The 21,788-nt window shown below is 37.2% G+C and overlaps 1 protein-coding gene across 2 annotated transcripts in view; it reads right to left on the reverse strand.

Moving 5' to 3' along the window:
- The window catches only part of COL25A1 (collagen type XXV alpha 1 chain), a gene marked incomplete at its 5' end in the record, with an annotated part of 476,870 nt that overhangs the window by 162,118 nt on the left and 292,964 nt on the right, over window positions 1-21,788 (reverse strand). For both annotated transcript variants that reach the window (XM_082463101.1, XM_082463100.1), the window contains 2 exons: window positions 5,478-5,504; window positions 5,646-5,672. In XM_082463101.1, coding sequence (XP_082319227.1) covers window positions 5,478-5,504; window positions 5,646-5,672 — 54 coding nt within the window. The remainder of the gene's footprint in view (window positions 1-5,477; window positions 5,505-5,645; window positions 5,673-21,788) is intronic.

Genomic DNA, 21,788 nt, shown 5'->3' on the forward strand with positions numbered 1-21,788 from the left:
GCTGCGCAAAGGCTTTCTCTAGTTGCCACAAGCGGGGGCTACTCTTTGTTGCGGTGGGCGTGCTTCTCATTGCGTTGGCTTCTCTTGTTGCGGAGCACAGGCTCTCGGCACGTGGGCTTCAGTAGTTGTGCATCGGGGGCTCAGTAGTTGTGGCTCGCGGGCTCTAGAGCGCAGGCTCAGTAGTTGTGGCTCACGGGCTTAGTTGCTCTATGGCACGTGGGATCTTCCCGGACCAGGGCTCGAACCCGTGTCCCCTGCATCAGCAGGCGGATTCTCAACCACTGCACCACCAGGGAAGCCCCAGTGTGGATATTTCTAAAGTGGCTCTACGTTCACTCTTTCACCCTCCACTTTGCTCCCTGGGGTCTCAATTCTTGCTCTGAGGGTGTTCAGCTACGTAGCTGTTACCTCCAGCTGCAACACCACCTCAGAATTCTAGTCTTATATTTCCAACTGCTTGCTACATTATTCCAATGGAATAATTGGTCAAGATCGCAAATTCAGCATAACTAGGATTCAACTTATCATTTATCCTACGGACTCTCTTCTGGCCAACGTTATCAAGGAGTCAAGCCAGAAACCTCACCTCTAGCTTTACCTTCTTTTTCAACTTCAGCCCTTACATCCAATTAGCTATAAGACTTGTATTAAATTTTCACCTCAGTACCTTTTAATTTGACTCCCTGACTGCTTCTCTTCTTCTGTTTTTAAAAATTTAACAAGATCACAACTTTAGCCATGGTCACAGATTTTGGATGTAAACCCAATGTAGATCAAATTCATCTCTCACCTCCTGCTTCAAGACTTCACTTTTGTCCATTTCTCCTCTACTAGTATCAACCCTGGTTTTCCCTCTTTGTCTGCTCAGGTTTTTGCTTGGTGCTTGTGGCAAACCCTATTGATGACATGATGCAACTTTCCTTTTGAATCCCATTGCAAACATACAGCTTTCTCCAATATTCTGGTGACCCCTTTGGAATTTCTGCTTTGGCTCACCAACTTAGCCCCTCTCCACTGCTGAGCTTCTCATTCTGATACAGAACTTTCTGCTCAGTGTGGCCCTGTACCTCCAATGATACCTGATATTCCAGACTGAGCCCGCCCATCCCCTCTGCTCATCTCCCCACTGAGGACTGGACATTATTCTCATAGCCCAGACTTTTATGACCTTGTCCAGATGACTGACATAGTTTCCTGGTCTACTTGGTCTCCATGCTTTCAGTCTCTTCCAATTTCTTTCCATACTGGACACTATTACCTTATAGATTTTCATAAAGAACGTCTGGTGGACTCCCTTGGTAGTCCAGTGGTTAAGACTCTGCACTCCCAATGCAGGGGACACAGGTTCGATCCATGGTCAGGGAACTAAGATCCCACATGCCGCACGGGCGCAGCCAAAAAAAAACCAAAAAAAAAAAACCCAACAGAATCCCAAAAACCCAACAGAATCCCAGGCTCCTTCTTTCTCTGGGATTCAGGAAGAGAAAAAAAAAAAAAAATTGGTAATTACACTAAATAGTCTAGTGGTAATATACAGCAAATGATATACTCAAAACTCTTCAGTGGTCCCTTATTGCCCACCACACTAGACATTCAAAATGCTCCATGATGTAATTTCTATAAAAAAATTTTAGCCTTATATGATACAATCTTTCTATAATTTAACCTATTCCCTTGGCAAATGGAATATTACTGTTCTTTAAATGAATCCTGTCATTTCCTGCTTGTATAATATTGTATGAACTATTTCTTCTTCCTGGAATGTTTAATGTCTTGCTCTTCATCTAAGCTTTTAAAGATTACCCATGTATCAAGTCCTAGCTCAAGTGTCACCTTTTCTGCAGTTATTTTTTAAAATGGAAGAATGTTCAATTAACTAGCATCTCTTAGCATGGCTATTTAAGGCATACAACATAATACCACATAGTTTTCTTATCAGGCACCCATGAGATTATCAGCTGCTTGAGGGCAGTAATGATGAGATAATATTTTACTCTAACATTCAACAAATATTCATTAAGTCCTTACTGTTCTGGTGATGGAGGTATGAACAAGACAGACGGAAGTCCTTGCTCTCATGGAGTTTTTGTTTTAAGGAGAGGCATGTTTTATAGATAAGAAGCAACTAAATAAACAAACAAAATAGGATAATCTCAGATTTAGATTGGGTAGTTAGGGAAGTTCTCCCCAAAGAGGTATTTGAGAGAAAAATCTCAATGATAAGAAGAACCCAATCATAAGACCAGAAAAGAGCAAATAGAAAGTCATCAAGTTGGGAGTGTGTTGTGTTTAAAGAACACGTGGATGACAGAGTGGCTGGAGCATAGTGGGTGGAGGGGAAGACTAGTTTGAGATGAGGTTATAGAGGTAAGCAAGGGCCAGATCTTGGAGGCCAAGCAAGGTGATTTGGATTTCATTCTAAGGTTTAAAACAGGAAGTAACATAATCTAATTTACAGCATAAAATGGTCTCTGGTTGCTGTTTAGGCAATGGATTGTACACGGTAAGAGTGGAAGCAAGATTAATTGGAAGACTACTGCAGTGATCAAGAACATGAGATGAGAATAGGTTGAATTTGCTGATAGTAGAAGAGAGAGACAAGTGGACCCATTTATAGTCTCTATAGTATTAAGTAGGGTACCTTGAACATGGTAGACACTCAATATATATTGATAAATATATGTCCAAGTGTTTCAAGGTAGTTTCACCTTCTTAATTTGCATTTTATCTTCAAATTTTTCCTGCTTTGATTCACATAATATGGCTTAATATATTCCTGTCTGGCACTTGGCGAGCCAAAAACAAAACAAAAAAGAAATGAAAAAAGAAGGACCTCATGTTCAAGAAAACAGCATAGATCCCAGTGGAAAGTCAGTTAACAAAGAACTAAAATGATGTAAGATCATATTGTTAAGTTAATTATGGGAAGAAATAAATTACTTGGAACAAATGGTAAAAAGTGGATTTCAAAAATCTATGATAGGGCTTCCCTGGTGGCGCAGTGGTTGAGAATCTGCCTGCCAATGCAGGGGACATGGGTTCGAGCCCTGGTCTGGGAGGATCCCACGTGCCACGGAGCAACTGGGCCCGTGAGCCACAATTACTGAGCCTGCGCGTCTGGAGCCTGTGCTCCGCAACAAGAGAGGCCGCGATAGTGAGAGGCCGGCGCACCGCGATGAAGAGTGGCCCCCGCTTGCCGCAACTAGAGAAAGCCCTCGCACAGAAACGAAGACCCGACACAGCCATGAATAAATAAATTAAAAAAAAAAAGAGTGGGGTAAAAGATATAACAATTGAATGCAATGGCCAAATCTTGATTGGGTTAAAAAAAAAAATCTATGATAGGATGAAAATGGAAATGGTATTCAAATACAAAGATCTACATTTTAAAAAAGAGAGCCTCTGTCAGCATCAGCTGGAACAGTGTGCCCAAAGAGGATGTGGGTAAAGTTAATGTTCATTAAAATTGAAGACTTTTCCAGTTCTAACTAACTTTTGATTATTCTGGAAATGTAAAATCTTCATTTTGCCATCTTGATATGTGAATTTCCTAATACGTAGCTGACACTACTTATATTAAAATTCTAAGATCACTGAATGTGACCTGCCTTGTTTGTAAATTAGGAATCTGAGAAAAGACAGGCAATTCGGTAAGTTCTCATGCTCACATTCATGTATACTTCCCAGGACATTTAAATTTTTATCCATAAAGATTCATCCTACATTATGAATTCAATCCAAATTCCTTCAATACAAAGCTAAATCCAAATGAAAATGGGATCAATTTTTGCCACTTTCCAGCTAAAATGCTAAGTGGCCCCTGAGTCGTGTGAAACTTGGCCCCAGTCAGTGTGAAAACTGGCTGAAATCTGTATGAAAGGCAGTCTGGGTTCGTCAAAGTAGTTCATGAACTTTGGCCACACTTGCAAGGAGCCTGGTCCAAGTCTTAGTTTGTAATGCAACATGAAACCAGGTGAATTGCACATGGTTTCAGGTTTCCTCCTGGAAATTTGGCCTAGCTTTATAATCAATCATCACTTTTTGGAACGATGAAAGCCAACACACCTTTTTGAAACTGAGGACTGTGTGCACACTGATGACAGCTAAGCTGTGAACCACCCTTTCACTTCCTTTGCCAAAAGAAGATTTCTCAGAATAGAAACAGTTTCCCTCTTACCTGGAAAGGGCAAGTTGAGTGATTTTGATATTGCATGTAGAAAGAAATAATACTCAATACATGGAGACATGCCATGTGAAATAATCACCACATACGGAGCAAGTGGCTACATTCTAATCATTTAGGGTTATGAGAATTTTATTCCATTCACATCCATGACAGATATCATGATGTTTAATCTCCTTGACCATTAAGATAAACTTTGAACTGGGCATCAGATAGAATAACTGCCACGGTGACTATGCTGAGACACGGTCATTATCTCCATATGAAGAAATGGCAGAAGAATAGAAAGGAAAGGAAATCATAGCATAATTTTCATCTAGTTTAATAAACAGGAGGGATAAGACTACAAACTTTTCAAGTTTGCATTGACTACATCTTTTGCAATAAAACCTCTACTGCGGTGTAAATGAATCCAATAATTAACTTCACAGACTGCATTTTACAAAAAACCTACACAGTGTCTGTTTTCAACCTGAAAGTTTTCAATGTGCTTTTCCACTGTAAGAAAGGACTCTCTTCAACCAAATACTCGCTTTTGTGCATAGTGACACGAGAAAATTGAGAGGTATGTCTGCACGGAGCCACTACATCATTGGAACAGTATGTCTGAACATTTGGGTAATAAGGCACAGATGTGAAGCAGAGGACTTGGCACTACCAAGGTAACAATCGTGTTATAATGGTTAAAAGAGCCACATTTGAGAAGAATAAAAGAATAAAAGAATAAAAGAATAAAAGAATGCCCCTCCTCCCTGGAATGTTAAATTATATTACACCTTTTATCTGCTTAAAAATCTATAAAGAATAAGAAATTCAAATAAGTATTATTCAAACTTATAATGAATAAAAATATAAAATGCATTAATATTTTCATCTATAATACAACATATTTATGCCATAGCACATAAAGTTTAACTGCAGAAAAAGGCCAAATTCAATAGGAATCCACGTGGCCTCTATATCACAAAACAACGCATACAAATCTGAAGGACCCAATAGTCAATGGAAGGGTGGTGGTTGCTGACTTTTAGTAGTGATTCTGGCCCTTAATCAGTAGGAATCATTATTGTAGAGTGTCCTATTTACAGGTATCAAGTTAGGATAATGCAACAAAATACAAACATTAGTTACAATTAAGGCTATTTCAGTTATAAGTGGTATGGTATTTTTGTCAGCCATTACTAAACCACATGACACAAAGGCAGTTATGAAGCCAGGGCTACTTTAATTCAATGAGTTTGGAGCTGAAAACTATTAATAATTTTCTGCCCAGGATTGGAAGAGTATAACTTACCCGAGGTCCCTGATCGCCCTGTTCTCCCTGTAGAGTAGGAAAATGAGAAGATAGTTTTAGAACAAAGTCTGTAGATGCTCATTTAAAAGATCTAAATGTAACATAGTATAAGTCACACCAGTATGGATTTCTACTAATTTAATTTGTTCCTGCTACACATTTTCTTACCTTATCACCTTTTGGACCAGGAGGGCCCTGAAATAAAGAGAAAAAAAACGTATTTTAAATAAATTTCAAAATATATTGTAGCTTAAATAGATAGGCTAGGGTTAGTCACAAGATTCATGCAAAGGGCACAGAGTTGTACCTGTCAGTGAGGTTTCTCAAGGAATTTTAGGTTCTAAACTATACTTGTAATATGGTTAGAATGTGAAAATGGTATTATATACATAAACAGGAAAGTATACATAAGTATATAATATGCTGAGTAAATTTTCACAAACTAAACACACCTAATGAAAGTAGAGCCCAGCTAAAGGAACCCAGAAGCCCCTGTTGTGATGTTCCTTGTTACTGCTTGCCACCAATAGAAATCACTACTCTGACCTCTGGCAGAATAGATTAGTTTACCTGCTTTTGTACTTTATATAAATGTACTTATATAAATGGAATCATCCATTATGTGTTTAGCCTCTTTTGCTTAGTATGTGTGAAATTCATGCAAAATCTTGTGTGTAGTTGTAGATTGTTTGCTTTTACTGATTTATAATATTACACTGTGTGAATAAACAATTATTTATTTATTTATCCTACTGTTAATGTCCATTTGTTTCCAGGAGTTTTTGGGTCTTGGTTATTACAAATAGTGCTGCAATAAACATCCTAGTATATGTGTGTCGGTGAAAAATTGAATACCTTTCTGTTGGGTGTATATCTAGGAATGGAATTGTTACATTATAGAGAATACATACGTTTGGATTATTAGTTAGTAGATATTGCCAAATAGTTTTTCAATGTGGTTAACAATTATACTTCCATCAGCAATGTATGAGAATTTTCAGTTCCTCTATATCATCACCAATACTTGGTATTTTCCATCTTTTTCATTTTAGACATTCTGGTGGGAGGTGTAGTAGTTTCACACAGTGTTTGAATTTGTACTTCTCCAGTAATTAAGTTGAACTCCTTTTAATAAATGTATTGGCCATTTTGCATCCTATCCCGTAAAGTATCTGTTCACATCATTTTCTATTGAGTTGTCCTATTATTTGCTAGAGTTCTTTACATATTATACATTGTATTGACAGATAGATAGACAGATAGGAGTTCTTTACACACTCTGAATATGAGTCTTTTGTCAGAAAAGGATATATTTATTGCAAACATATTCTCCCACGCTGCATATTGTGTTTACATTCTCTTAAAGATGTTTTTGATGAATAGAAGTTCTTAAACTCAATTTAACACTTTTCCTCTTTATGATTATCTCTTTTATTGTTCCACTTAAGAAATCTTTGCCTCCTTCAAGGTCATAAAGAGGTTCTTCTATGTTTGTTCTAAAAGCTAAAAGCTTTATTATTTTATCTTTCATATCTAGATCTGAATTCATGGAGAACTGATTTTGTGAATGACGTGAGGTTAAAGTCAAGATGCTTTTTTTCCCCGTGTGGATATCAAATTAACCCAATACCATTTATTGAAAATGCCTCTTTTCCCCATCACAGTACAGTGTTACCTTTGTCATAAATCAGATAACCATATATATGTGGGTCTTTTAGGAAATTTCTATTTTGTTGGACAGCTGTCTATTCTTAAGCCACACTGAGATTTTCTTTACTTTTGAACAAAAATACTAGCAGGAAACATGAATTCTAGAGGCATCAGTATTTTTTTTTCCTAGCTCTTAAAGATGAAGTCATGTCTCAGGGCTCAGCCCACCTGCGGAAGTGGAGCATTTCAGAGTTACCTTCAATCTCTCACCTTCTTTTTTAGCAGGGTTGGGAGACAAGGACAAGTCTAGACAGGAATAAAGCCAAGGTCCTAACAAAGTACCCCTTCTGAGGTCCCAGTGGGGACCGCTATCTCACTTCAGGTGGGAATGTAAGAATGCTCCACCTACCAAAATACCTGCTGCTAAACACCAGTTACAGAGGAACTGTACCAAATTCCCATTCTCAGTTGCAGCAATTCTAACAGCTGTGAGGTTATCATGACATTAACAATAACAGGAACATCATGTCTCATATTTTGTATATTTTACCATCAACAAAGAACTTTCACCTGTTACTGCATTTAATCTTCTCCCAACCTAATGAGCAAAGTTTTATGATATTTCTTTTACAGACGCCAGAAATAAAACTCAAAGATTATCAAGGTTACGCCTCTTGTAAGTGAGTTAGCCAGGACTTTAAGCTAGTCTGTGTGACTTTAAATGCAGCGGATCGCAATGCTAAGTGTTAGGGCACAGCTCTAGAACTAGATTCTCAGGAGGACTGACGGCCATGTATCTGGTGCCTGCTTTCAACAGGTGCCCTCTTGAATGCCTCCCAATTGCCTTTTTCTTTTTTTTTTTCTTTCTTTTCTTTTTTTTTTTTTTTTTTGGCAGAGCCACACAGCTTACAGGATCTTATTTCCCCAACCAGGGATCGAACATGCCCCCTGCTGCGGAAGCACGGAGTTCTAACCACTGGACCGCCAGGGAATTTCCCCAATTGCCTTTTTCATAGCGTCATGGACAGTGGCCTCAACATCTCAAGTTCAAAATGCAGGAAAGAGGAATTGTAGAGCATCTGGGAGAGGGAGAGGGGGCCAAGATAATGGAATCAACTAAACAAATCCTTTTCTTTCTTAACCCCCCAAATAATTTTGCCATTAAAAAGGGGAGCTAAGAGAATTATTTTTCTTAATGTTTTCAGCGAATCAAGTAGTGAGTCATGAGTACAGTCTGTCTGTGTACCTCCGTAAAATTAAGTTTAAGAAATTTATTGGTCATTCTTGACACGCACAGAATGCTCACTAATGCTCTACAAGTAGGATTTTATTTTTGGTGGGGCAGAGTCAACCCAAAGAAAAGAATGAGAGGACACCTACCATCAAGTTAAGAAATGCAGTGGAGATTCTGGTCTTGATTTAATTAAGTAGCATGTTGTTTAACTCTAATTAGATCTTTATATATATTTGGTGAATGCCTATAAAGAGTTTGGCAATGTTCTAAGCACTGGTAGAGGATATGGTGTGACATGCTGATTTAGAAAAGCTAAACAGGCTGTTCTAGAAAAGCTAAATAGCCTGTTGCCAAAGTCAAACACTTCTCCTATACTCGTGTTAAGAAAAATGACCCCTAGAAAATCCAGCTACTGTAAGGTCACTTACAATTACTGTGGACTTGTCCCCAGCCCCTCTCCCCTACGCCCATCAAAAGCTTCTCCTCTTTAAAGTTTAGTTTGCTTTTGCTTGTGAGATTTCAGAGGCCGAGGCTCTCGTTGTACCAGTCCCCCAAAGGGACTTTGTTAGGTGATATGGCATGTTTGAGGTCAAAGCTTTTATGAAATTATTTTACAGTGGGGAACAGAGATGAGTCTTTTCCCCAAAGTCCAATTACTAATGCTAAAGCCACATGTGTCCTCTAGAGCTCTTTAGACAGCTTGCCATAAGCAAGGATGCTTAATTCATGAACACATGAAAATTTGCATTTACAACTGAGTAATAAATACTGCTGCTTCAAAAGGGGGTATTTTTGAGTAGACAGAATGGCGTCCTGGCACCTGCCAGCTCAAGGCAGAACCGAAGCAGAGGTCAACCTCCATCCACAGCTGTGGCGGCTGCTTCGGACAATCCAGGCCCCACTTGTGCTCTCGGGTTTAATGGCAGGTGTTTTCTTCTGCTCTGAGTAAAATCCACTCTTATTTCTAAGCTGGACCCTTTCACTGCAAACATGGGTTAAACATGTAGAAAAACATGAGCTACCTTACTAAGCACAGATAGTATTTCAAAATTTTGGAGCCATGATTCTTTTTAAAGTCAAAACATTACAATCAAAAGAAAGGTTTCTTTGATTATTAACTTTTAAAATTAAAGCTGGGGCATGATTTAAGTTATTATTATTATTTTTTTTTTGTCTTTAGAGTAAAGCAAAACAAAACTCTCTGGTATTAACTACAGGATAGGCAGCAATACAAATTAATGAATTATTTGAATCAGAGAGTATTTTACCCTGGCATTTTGTTGCTTCCAACTACACCAAGTTAACGATCTAATATTCAGTGGACATATATGTTGTCCAGGTATCAGTATCAGTGGCTGGTTGTTAACTATTTGAAGGTAAAAGCCTGTTGCTAAAACAAGGTTGAGGTCAATGGGAAGGAAATATGGTAAAATTACTGGTCACAATTAAGTGAATAGTGAGTCACAGCCTTATATGAGGCTTCTTTTAGGAGTTCTGTCCTTCTGGTCTGGTCTAGTATGTTGGAGTCAGATCTTTTATAATGTCCACTTTAATAAATAAATAAGAATATTTGAAATGATCTTTCTAATTATTTTTACATAATTAGCTCTAATTACATAAATTTCAAAGGTGCTAACAACGTCTTTATTATTAGTGTTGCTAGTAGTTGGAGAGTTTCTTTTAGAGTGTTGTTAAAGTGTTATTAATTTACTACCAAAGTATTTATAAATTTCAGTGGCAAACTTCAAATTAGCTCCTATTCAAATGACTTCAAATACAGAACTTAGTAGCAACCTATTTGTATCAAGCCTTTAATGTGGGCCTATAATAATTTTAGTCTCCTGAATTCTATTTCTATGCAAACAACTAAGGTTTTAGCTCTTTTTCCATGCACTATTATCTATTTCAATTAAATGATAAAAACCAAATTAAAAGCACAGGAATAAGAGGAACAATAAATGAGATTCAGGAAAATATTGGATTTCAATCTACAGAAAAGTAATTGAAATATAGCTGGAAAAGACAGATACACTCATAGGGGTTGGATGGCCCAATAAAGGACTTTTACTCACCAGAACTGTAAATTTTGTCTACCTTGAACTGGCAACAGATAAAAAGGGAATGATTTTTACAAGACGGCAATCATGAAAACAAAATTAAATTCCGCTAAAGGTAGAAAAATGGAAAGGGAGCAAACCCTGGAAATTCCTGACAGCCAGAGCTGCTGAAATATGAATGAAGTTATGATTTCTATCCCAGAAAAGTGTAGATCATTTGTATTTTTGAAATATAACAATTCTTGTTCTGATGAATCTTTGCATTCCTGTAGAATTATGAGGAAATGCAAGTTTCATATTCTAAGCATTTATGGCCAACTATCAGCCAGGAAATGTGCTCTGAGTCTGGAGGATGGACATGTAAATATAATTATAACTAGTGGAATAAATGCTGTGTTGTAGGAGTACAGAGAGGAATGAAGGTAGGAGAGCAGGAATTAAAAAGATGACATTGGAACTGGCTCTTGAATGTTGGCTGAGATAAGGGGGACTGGGGAGGAGTGAGGCTGTTCAGGCAGAAGGGATGAATGTGCAGACGTGTGAGAGGACATCCTGCCATCAGATGAGGAGTTCAGAGTGGAAAGAACATATGTGGTGTGGAGAGTGGAGATGGGGAATAGCAGGAAAGAGATTTGGGAAGACCGGCTAACAATACCCAGGTCCCTGGGCTGGATTCTGTCATCGATTTAACAAGGGGGTGCTGAGATCAAGTGTGCCTTATGGAACTCAGAGAGCATGGAATGCTATTCTTCTTAGGAAGTTGTTGCCTTGGTCCAAGGGAGAGATGGCGAAGATCTGAATTAAGATCACGACAATCAGGACACAGGAAAAGTTCTAGATTTACGAGACATTTCTGAGGCAGAACCAACAGCAAAGTTAACTGATTGGACACGGGGGCCATTGACATGGTTGAAGAAGTTCTGTTCACTTGAAGTTCACAGTTTAGTGCATTTGAAGAAAAGTGTTGGCCTAAGCTGATTCAATCCTGATAAACACAGCAGCTCCAGAGCCAAGTGAACCATATAAAGTGTGAAATCTAGTTTTAGGGATGTTTTTCAAATCCAAGCAGAGTATTAGCAGATTTGGCTGACCTGATCAGAAATAGCTGAGAGAGAGAGAGAGAGAGAGAGAGAATTCTCTATCATCACTGTTGGGTAAAAGGAGCATGGGTGATAATACAATATGGCGGCCATACTGTGCTGCCACCATGCAGAAGCCATCCTTCTTCTAATGTTAACTTATGAATAAAGTACATTCCCTTCCTCTACTTTTTAAACTGTAAACTTAACATGGAATTACTATATTTTAAAAGCCATAATTTCCTTAATTTTTTAGGGATAAAGAAGACAGAGTCTGCTGCACGGCCATTCTCTGGAAGCACAGCACAACCTCAGTAGCCACTGCATGTTTGATGTCTATGTGCTCAGGCACCCTTGCAAACATTATTTTATCAATATTCAAAGTGTCCCAGGGAGGAAGGGAACACAAAGTATCCAATGTTCCCTTGAACAGTAGGATAGAAGCCTCAGTTCTACTGATGGCAAGATACGTCCCTGACTGTATCATTAACTTGGCCCATTGTGCCAATGAGATAGATACTCAAATCATATAGGTACAAAGAAACTGAATTTGGTACCTTGGTTCTTAGCATGTATCTGAAACTGCACAAAATCATACTGCAAATAGTATAGGGACCCTAGCTATTTACATGTGGATAAATCTACCTTGCTTCTGAATAAAGTGCAGTTAGCATAGGTTCACCTCTAACTAAAATGTGAACATGTGTTCTTCCAAGTGTATATCTCAACCTTGAACTCATATATATCGTTTTCTGCTTTACTGGCATAATATATTTTTAGGGACATTTCTTTCTCAAATCACCAATTTTTTTGTTTGTTTGTTTCACAGACTTCCAACTTTGCAAGTAACTTCAGCTAGTAATGTGTAAATTTAAAGCTTTTTATGGAAAACCTAACATGAAAATGTAGGAGTTCCTATACATAAGTATAGATCAGTGTGTGTGTGTTTGTGTGCGTGTGTGTGTGTGTGTGTGTGTGTGTGTGTGTGCTTCCGTATAATTTCTTTTCAAATGCTACAGAAAAGAGTAAAAAATAAAAAGGAAAGTATAATTTGGGGGAATTATTTTAAAATAAAATACATAAATTATCTTGGTGATTAAGAGCTCAAGGTTTAGAATCAAACAGATGCAGACTGAAATCCTGGTTGTGATCACCTGTGTGATCTTTAGCCGATTAATTAATCTCTTTGAGCCTCAGTTTCTTCATCTGAAAAATGGGGAAAACAATGCTTACTCTTTGCCTAAATGAAACACTGTCCACAAAGCAACTTGTAGAATGCCTGAGCTACTAATGGTAATGATTTTGAAGCACACGCTCAATATTTTAAATATTTTAACCATGCTAAACATAAAATTAAATTTCTTTTTCAGATACTTGACCTGAGGATGAAGAAAGTAAGCATATTGATTTCCTAAAATCACAAGGCAATGCGGTGAGAAATGTATTATGTGGAAGGTTGAAAACATTTCAAGAATATGTGGGTTTAATATAGTTTACTTCAATGTACAGGAAATATCACCAAACTAAACAAAGCAAAACAAAAACACTTAATTGTTGTTTTAACCATACTACTTTAATGACTAAACAAGACTAAACTTTAGGCCCTGGAACTACCTAGTCGCCCCTAGCATACGGTAGATAATCAATTCTCGCTGAATCAAAACACCCAGAAAGACAAGAATGCAATAAAACTCTCCGTGTTCAAAGCAGCAACATATAAAAGAAATATACAAGAACCAGATTCAATGTTGCTGCAGAAGAACCGTGTTTATTATAGTGTCAAACTCTGCTAAGCCAGGGAAGGGAATTACAGCTATAAACAGATTTATAGCTTCAGACTTTACACCTTTCGTTTTGCATTGAAGATTAAAAGAAACCAAGCAGAAAAGGGGGTCGGTATAAAAAGAAATTTAAAATATCAAAACCAGCCCCACTTATTGAGAAGCTAATTTTTACAGCTCTTATTTTCTGGGCATTTTCTGTAGTAAGATGGTAACTATAAGTTCTTTTGTGATGTCAGCTTGAGCCTTGAACGAGGGACTATACGTACCCATGATCAGTCTTAAATCATAAGCAGCTGCCATAAGGAAACAATTAGTGAGGTCTAGCTCTAAAAGAAAATTTAGAAAAACCAAACATTAAAAAAGGACTCTTGAAAGTTAGGCTGATGTAGCTCAATGGAGTTAAGGGCTTATAAAACAGCAGGAATCAGGGAAGCTCACTCTGGCTTTCTTTTCTAACGCAATACAAATCAAAGACAGCCAAATTACTTCTCCTGCCAATCATAACCAAGAGGTCCCTTCTTTCTAGAATCATTCCTTACATCTAAATATTTTAAAAGATTGCTAAAATTTTTATTTGTTTAACTTTGCTTTTTTTTTTTAAACTTATTTTTAAGAGGTCAAATAAAATGAACTCCATGGTGAAAGACTTGGAATCCTAAACATTCCTTTTGTCGAAAGAAAGTATCAACTTGCTCTTTAAATGCCCATAGTAGCCCCTGTGATTTTACAGCTAATGGTGTAAACTATCCTATAATACTCTTAGTGTCCTCAATATAATTCAAATGTATTCAGAGGTAACATCCATCTTTAAACCTGGAGTTTAATTTACAATAATCTATTTCTTCATGTCGCCTACTATACTGCCCCCAAATAATTTTTCCCAGACTATTTAAGAAAGCCTGGTTTGAAGGTCACTTTGATTCTTGACTTCACTTGTAGTATCTCATACAGCAATATTGATTTTGTGCAGGGCAACTGAATACAATCCAGGGATGAGGGTAGGATGTCCCCTCTGAGTCTAACGAGACACACAGAAGGGATGGAAAAAACAACTGTCAGATGAGTCTGGGAGATCCTGAATCTCAGGGTTCCTCTGTGGGTCCTGAGCTTCCTATGTAAATTAGAAGCTCAATCTCCCTCATTCTCAGCTGATGACCAAACAGAGCAAAAGCTTTAATGTAAGCTTCTACAACTACCACACTCTCCATCGCCAGATTTTCTCGTATCTTCACCTCCTCTCTCCTGGGAGTGAAGGGACTATCATACCTATTCTCCCCACCCTCGCCCTGCTCTTCATTGTTGCTCTCACTTGTCTCTTCAACAAGTTCTCTTGGCTTAATTTCCAAAATATACAAATAGCTCATACAACTCAACAGCAAAAAAACAAACAACCCAATCAAAAACTGGGCAGAAGACCTAAACAAACATTTCTCCAAAGAAGAAATACGAATGGTCAAGAGGCACATGAAAAGCTGCTCAACATCACTAATTATTAGAGAAATGCAAATCAAAACTACAATGAGGTACCACCTCACACTGGTCAGAATGGCCATTATTAAAAATTCTGCAAATAACAAATGCTGGAGAGTATGTAGAGAAAAGGGAACCCTCCTACACTGTTGGTGGGAATGTAAGTTGGTACAGTCATTACGGAAAACAGTACAGAGGTTCCTCAGAAAACTAAAAATAGAATTACCATAATGATCCAGCAATCCCACTCCTAGGCAAAAATCCAGACAAAACTCTAACCCCAAAAGATACAAGCACCGCTATGGTCATAGCAGCACTACTCACAATAGCCAAGACATGGAAACAACTTAAATGTCCATCGACAGATGAATGGACAAAGAAGATGTGGTACATAGATACAATGGAATACTATTCAGCCATAAAAAAGAACAAAATAATGCCATTTGCAGCAACATGGTTGCAACTGGTGATTATCATCCAAAGTGAAGTAAGTCAGAAAGAGAAAGACAAATATCAAATGATATCATTTATATGTGGAATCTAAAATATGATACAAATGAACCTGTCTATGAAACAGAAACAGGCTTACGGACATAGAGAACAGACTTGTGGTTGCCAGGGTGGAGGGGGTTGGGGGGGGATGGAGTGGGAGGCTGGGGTGAGCAGATGTGAGCTACTATAGATGGAATGCATAAACAACGAGGTCCTACTGTATAGCCCAGAGAACTATATTCAGTATCCTATGATAAACCATAATGGAAAAGAATATACATATATATAAAAGAATTGTATATATATGTATAACTGAATCACTTTGCTGTACAGCAGAAATTAATACAACATTGTAAATAAACTATACTTCAATAAAGAGTCATAAAATAAAACAAAATAAACCCCATTACGGTTCCCTTGGATTCTTCTCCTTGGTCTCCAAACACATTCATTCCCCCTCTCCTAAAGCCAAAGGAAAGAAAAGTTGCCTTTGCCCTCCATTCCCCCATTCTAAGGTCGTGACTTCTTACCATCTCCATTGAACTTCCCTAAGTAATAGACTGGTCACAGAAAGAAAGGAAATTGAATTTGAGGGAAGAGAAAGTAAGTAGCAGAGTAGAAGGCATATTTTTACATTCTAGCTTTGGGGAAAATAAAGTAACATGAGTTGAAATACATATTCGTCTTGAGGGCATTTCTTTCCATTAGGAAGAAGAAAGCTGAGCTATGGGAAGGGAAACTGCTGAGCCAGTCACTGGGGCCCTGGAAAGGAGTCACCCTGGGCTAAACTAAAACTAAATAAACCACAGCTTTGAGGAGGGAGGGTTGACAAAGCCCATAAATGTCAAGATTGCCCAGATTTGTTTCTAAACCTTTTGTCTTTTCACTTTACTCTCTTCATCAGCTATCAAATATACTATTTGGCTTTACCTATTACCTGAATTACGTCCTAAATTCTTTTCCAAGCTGCAATCCTGCATTCTCAACTGCTCACCAGATGTCTAAGCCAAGAGAGGCCATCATCAGCTCAAACTCAACATTTTCCAACCAAACTTCTCAGTTTCTACTGCAAGCCAATCATGACTTCTGACTTCCCTATTTTTGTTTAACACACTGCTACTCCTGCAAGCCTAAAAGCTCAGTGTTACGTTTGATTCAGTAAATAGGATCTGTTGATAAGTCCTATATTCATTCTCCCCAAAATCCTTTGAATATAGCTTTCCATGTTTGTTGCTAGTACCCTTGTGCCTGGAAAACAAGAATTGTCTATAAGCATCTTTGGTCTTCCTTTACTCTACTTCTTCTTACATTCTTTTGGCAGGCTATGTTTTCTAAACTGCATTTCTAAACATATCATTTCTCAGCTCAAAAATCATCAAGGGCTCATTTGTAATCCACTCTGAGAAAGTTTTTATAGGCAATGAGCCTCCATGGATGCAAAAGCTATCAGGTGACAGGTTTTGGGAAATCAGGCCAATACCACTGACCTGCCAATCAACCAAATATTTTATGCTTCTTGGTATGATGAAATAAGAAGCATATTACAACTTTATAAGAGACTCTTTCTGAAAATTGAACCAGAACCCAATCAAACCTCTAAATAGAACTTGCAAAAGATATTTACAAGAAATACAGAAGATAAGAGAATAAGTTCAAAAGCACCATAAGGAAGTCAGACCAATCCAGAATGTGGGGCATTCTATAAATAGGATGAATGCCCTGAAAAAACTGATGACATGAAAACATAAAAAGAGGAGGAAGATGACTATAGAATAGAAGAGACTGAAGAGTTATAGCAATTAAATTCCAAGTGTGGGCTTTACGTCTTGATTCAAACCATCTATAAAGAGATATTTTTGAGATAATTGTGGAAATTTGAATATGGACTGGGTATGATGATATTTAAAGAGTTACTATTAATTTTATTAGGGTCAGCAATGAAGTGATGGATATGTTACAGAAAGGTCTTATCAGTTAGAGATTCATATTTCAGTATTTGCAGATGCAATGACATGATATCTAGGTTTTGCTTTTAAATACACCATCAAAAAACAAAGCAAAACAAAATAAACGAGAGGAAGGGATTCATGAAACAAGATTAGTCTTTGATAATTCTTGAAGCTGATTGAGGGGTCTAGGGCAGTTTATGACACTATTTTCTCTTCCTTTTAAATAAGCTTGAGAATTCCCCAAAGAAGTAGTTACATAATTAAAAATTTAGTTTAGATGACCCTTCTGATCCCTACCAAATAAAGTGTTAGCTTCTGCTTGTGTCCAAAGTCCTCTATTGTCTCATTTTATTTTATTTATTTATTTATTTTTTATTTTTTTTAAACATCTTTATTGGAGTATAATTGCTTTACAATGGTGTGTTAGTTTCTGCTTTATAACAAAGTGAATCAGCTGTATGTATACATATAACCCCATATCCCCTCCCTCTTGTGTCTCCCTCCCACCATCCCTATCCCACCCCTCTAGGTGGTCACAAAGCACCAAGCTGATCTCCCTATGCTATGCGGCTGCTTCCCACTAGCTATCTACTTTACATTTGGTAGTGTATATATGTCCATGACACTCTCTCACTTCGTCCCAGCTTACCTTTCTCCCTCCCCGTGTCCTCAAGTCCATTCTCTACGTCTGCATCTTTATTCCAAAGTCCTCTATTATCTGCTTCTAACTTTCCTTTTCTGCTTTATCCCCCATGCCACCTCTGCCTCTATTCCCTTAAGGATCCTGTCCGCCAGTCAGCCTTGAATACCAGCTGTTGTCAGAGTGCCCCTCACTCTGGTCACTTTCTGTAACTTTGCTTATGCCATTCTTCCTGCTGAATAAACATCATCAGTTATCATTTTGCTTAGAATAACGATAGCACAACTTTCTTGAAACTTCTTACCCGGCAACCTGAGCTATGGAGCTACTTGGAAAAAAACACAGTAGGAATCTGAGTTTCTGAAAGAAACATTAGTCCTTGCAGTAAAAGTCCCATCTTTGCCTCCTCTACATCCCACTATCATTACTGCCAGTCACTGATGGCTCATCTCAGTGACCTCTCTTCCCTGAGCTTTACCTGACCCTCTTTTGGATATGTTCTTTCCCTAGTTTTGAACTCCTAAAGCACTTGTAACTCTTTTATAAAACTTAGCTCGTGCTCACTAGGTATAAGACGTATGCTTCACGCTAAACTACCAGGGCAGGGCCCTTGAGGGCAGGAAGAGATCAATATGTAAGAGAGGGAAATGTAACAAATGCTAACTTTGGAGGCTTTAATATATACAAGCATGGGACCTTTGGCAGGTCACTTAACCTCTCTGAGCCTCAGTTTCTACATCTGCAAGATGGAACAAACAATAGTTAGCTCATATGGGAGTAGTAGGAAGTAATTAAAAGAACGTATGGTCTTCTGTAAATAGTATTTCCCTTCCCCTCCTCTCTTACTAATTCAAATGTGTAGTTTTGTACCTTATACATGGTAAGTATCCAATAAATATATTAGCAGATTTCCTGCAACAGAGGTTTCTAACAGGACATCAGGGCCAAAAGTAATATTCTCTGAATAGCCTGTTGACAATCAAAAAGTCACAGATAACTGTATGTCCAACACGCTTCCAATTAATGCTTATGAGGATATGTTTGACTTCAGCTAGAAATTGTCCCTTTCAAGGTCACTACCATTTCTCATTTGTGGACTCATGACTCTAGTTCCAGAAGAGTTAATAGCAAAAGGAATAAACAACTTTGCACAATCTCTTGAAGACGAAATGAACTCTGTTCAATGAAAGATTTTTTTTTTTTTTTCTCACATCTCAAACATGGGCAGATATTTTTGGCTCTCTTCTCCCTCCTGCCTGTGACTCCAAGCTTTTAGAAGGAGTATATTCTATTTTCTCTCTCCCCACATTTTCAATACTGAGTCACTTCAGCCATTGTTTAAACTAGGTTTAAATGAGGTCTATCCAAAAGAAAGAAGATAGAATAAAATGTTTCTGGAGCTATCTTTCTACCTATTATCTAATAGCATTCTTCCATTGTAATCTCTACACAATCCGAAGAATATATTTTGTATGAAAAATATCATATCAATTGAAATATGACTGGAGATATTTAGAGAGAAAATAAATTTAGCCTATTAAGAATTCTCATAGGATATCAAAATTATCAAAGAAATCCATAAAAACATATGTGAGAAATTACATGTGCATATATAATAAACTTGAGAAAATTTATAAATAAAATTTTTAAAGTTTGAAACACTTCAAACTGAATTAGTTTTAATTCACTGAAGAACAATATTTCTTTTTTTAAAAAACTTTTTATTGAAGTATAGTTAATTTACAGTATTATATTAGTTTCAGGTGTACAACAGATCAATTCGATATGTTTATAGATTACACTCTATTTAAAGTTATTACAAAATAATGCCTATAGAGAAATAAAGGTTTGTTCTTTAAGCCACCCAGTCTATGGCATCTTGTTGTAGCAGCCTGAGCTAAGACACACGTGTACTACTGATGAGTACTGAGCTGAGCTATCAAGGGGGACTCTCTGCGGACCTTCTGAGCTCTCTCCATGTGGCTCTTTGCTCTCTCACCTGCCCCACAAATTCCAGCTGCCTTGACCTCCTCAAGGGTCAGAGACCACTCTTGTTTAGGTGCTCCTTGCTGTGCTGCAGCTGAGAAATTCTCTCCAGGCAGTAGGTTTGGGCAATCTTAGGGTTCACCTTGTTTGTTTACCCTCTCTGTTCTGCCTGTTGTCCAATGCCTTAAAACTGTTGTTTTACACATTTTTTTCTAGGAGCAGAAGTCTTACAGTATGTTAGTAAACTAAGTTTATACTGTAGATTCAATGCTCCAATATCTAGTAGGGAAAGTCTTCCTTCATTTTTCTTTTTATTTCAAAACATTCTTGGCCACTTGGCTCCCTTCCTCTTTCATATGAATTGTATAGCCAGCTTACTAAATTCCTTTAAAAAGTCCTCTTGGGTTTTGGAGTGGGATTGAATTAAATTTATATAGTATTATGAGATACAACTGATATTCTTACATTTGCATATGCCTTGCCCTTGGATGGGGAAAGTTAATATCATAAAATACTATGAAGAACACTATTTCTAGCTAAAACTTTTCGATATCTTTAGAAAGAATTGGACACATAAATGTTTGTTTTAGATACAGAATATATACAATAAGTATATCTAACAGTGATAATCATTTTTCATGAATTTCTTAATTTTAAGATTAAACTACTTATCCTAAACCTCTATCTTTTGAGGCCACTATTCTATTGGATGTTTATCCAGCAGAAGTATCACTATAAGGGTAATATATCTTCATGACTCTGTCTCAGTGTGAATGCTTATGTGAGAAGGTATGTATGTAGGTGTTTAGATTCAATAATAACACTTATATGTGCCATACCCTGTTCCAAGTGCTTCATTAAATCATGTATTAAGTCAAACCAACCATCCTTATTTTACATTGAAAAACTGAAGGAAAAAAATAACTTGCCCAAAGTCAGGCAGCTTGTAAGCTGTAGACCAGGCTGTAAACCCAGGTGTCTGCCCATGGAGCCCATCTCCTTAACCTTATCCAATGTATTCCATATGCTCCTTTTAAAGTGGATTGTTGGGACTTCCCTGGTGTTCCAGTGGTTAAGAATCCGCCTTCCAATGCAGGGGACGTGGGTTCGATCCCTGGTTGGGGAATTAAGATCCCACATGCTGCAGGGCAACTAAGCCTGAGCATCAAAACTAGAGAAGCCCACATGCCGCAACGAAGACCCAGCCAGCCAAAATTAAAAAAATAAAATAAAATTTAAAAAGTGGATTGTTAAAGCTGATATTTTCAGTTCTTTCAGTCATTTCATCATCAAATGAATATAAAATTAGCTTTAAATCTAAATTATTAAATATATACATTTATTCAACAAAACATTATTGTGCATTTTCTACATATCAACACTGTATTAAAAAATTGAGATATAGAAATGAGTAAGTTTGGGGAATGATAACAGCTTCTACGTATGCAAATCAATGTCAGATTAATTATTCATGAAAGGCTTTGTGTTACTCACCTTTATTCAGATAGAATTAAAAGGAATATATTTGGTAGGAAATAAAGCATAAAGTTGGCAATAGAAGTTCTTCAATTAATTTCAGTAGGAAAGAATTCTAAGGTAAAATTAAACTTTGGGATAACGTTACACCAATTCAATACACAAATGACCATGTAAAAATAAAGAGATATGGTTATAGTAAAATAAATAAGCTGTTGTAGTGTATGTACTCTTAATGGTATAAGCTATTTGGAGTACAATGGAGCCTTTCATATCATGTTAACCATTTAGTTAATAAAATACCACAAAAACTAAAACATTAAGACTTTTATAATCATTCTCTTTATCATATAACCACCACATAAAGTACAGATAATGGGACATGATAATACTTTTTCAGGTCTAACATGATTTATCCAGAATAGACTACATTACTAATTTAATATGACAGTTCTATTATGTAGTGAGTAAAATAAAGACTCTCTGTACACACA

This window comes from Balaenoptera physalus (assembly GCF_965194825.1).
Source record: "Balaenoptera physalus genome assembly, chromosome: 5".
Lineage (NCBI taxonomy): Eukaryota > Metazoa > Chordata > Mammalia > Artiodactyla > Balaenopteridae > Balaenoptera > Balaenoptera physalus.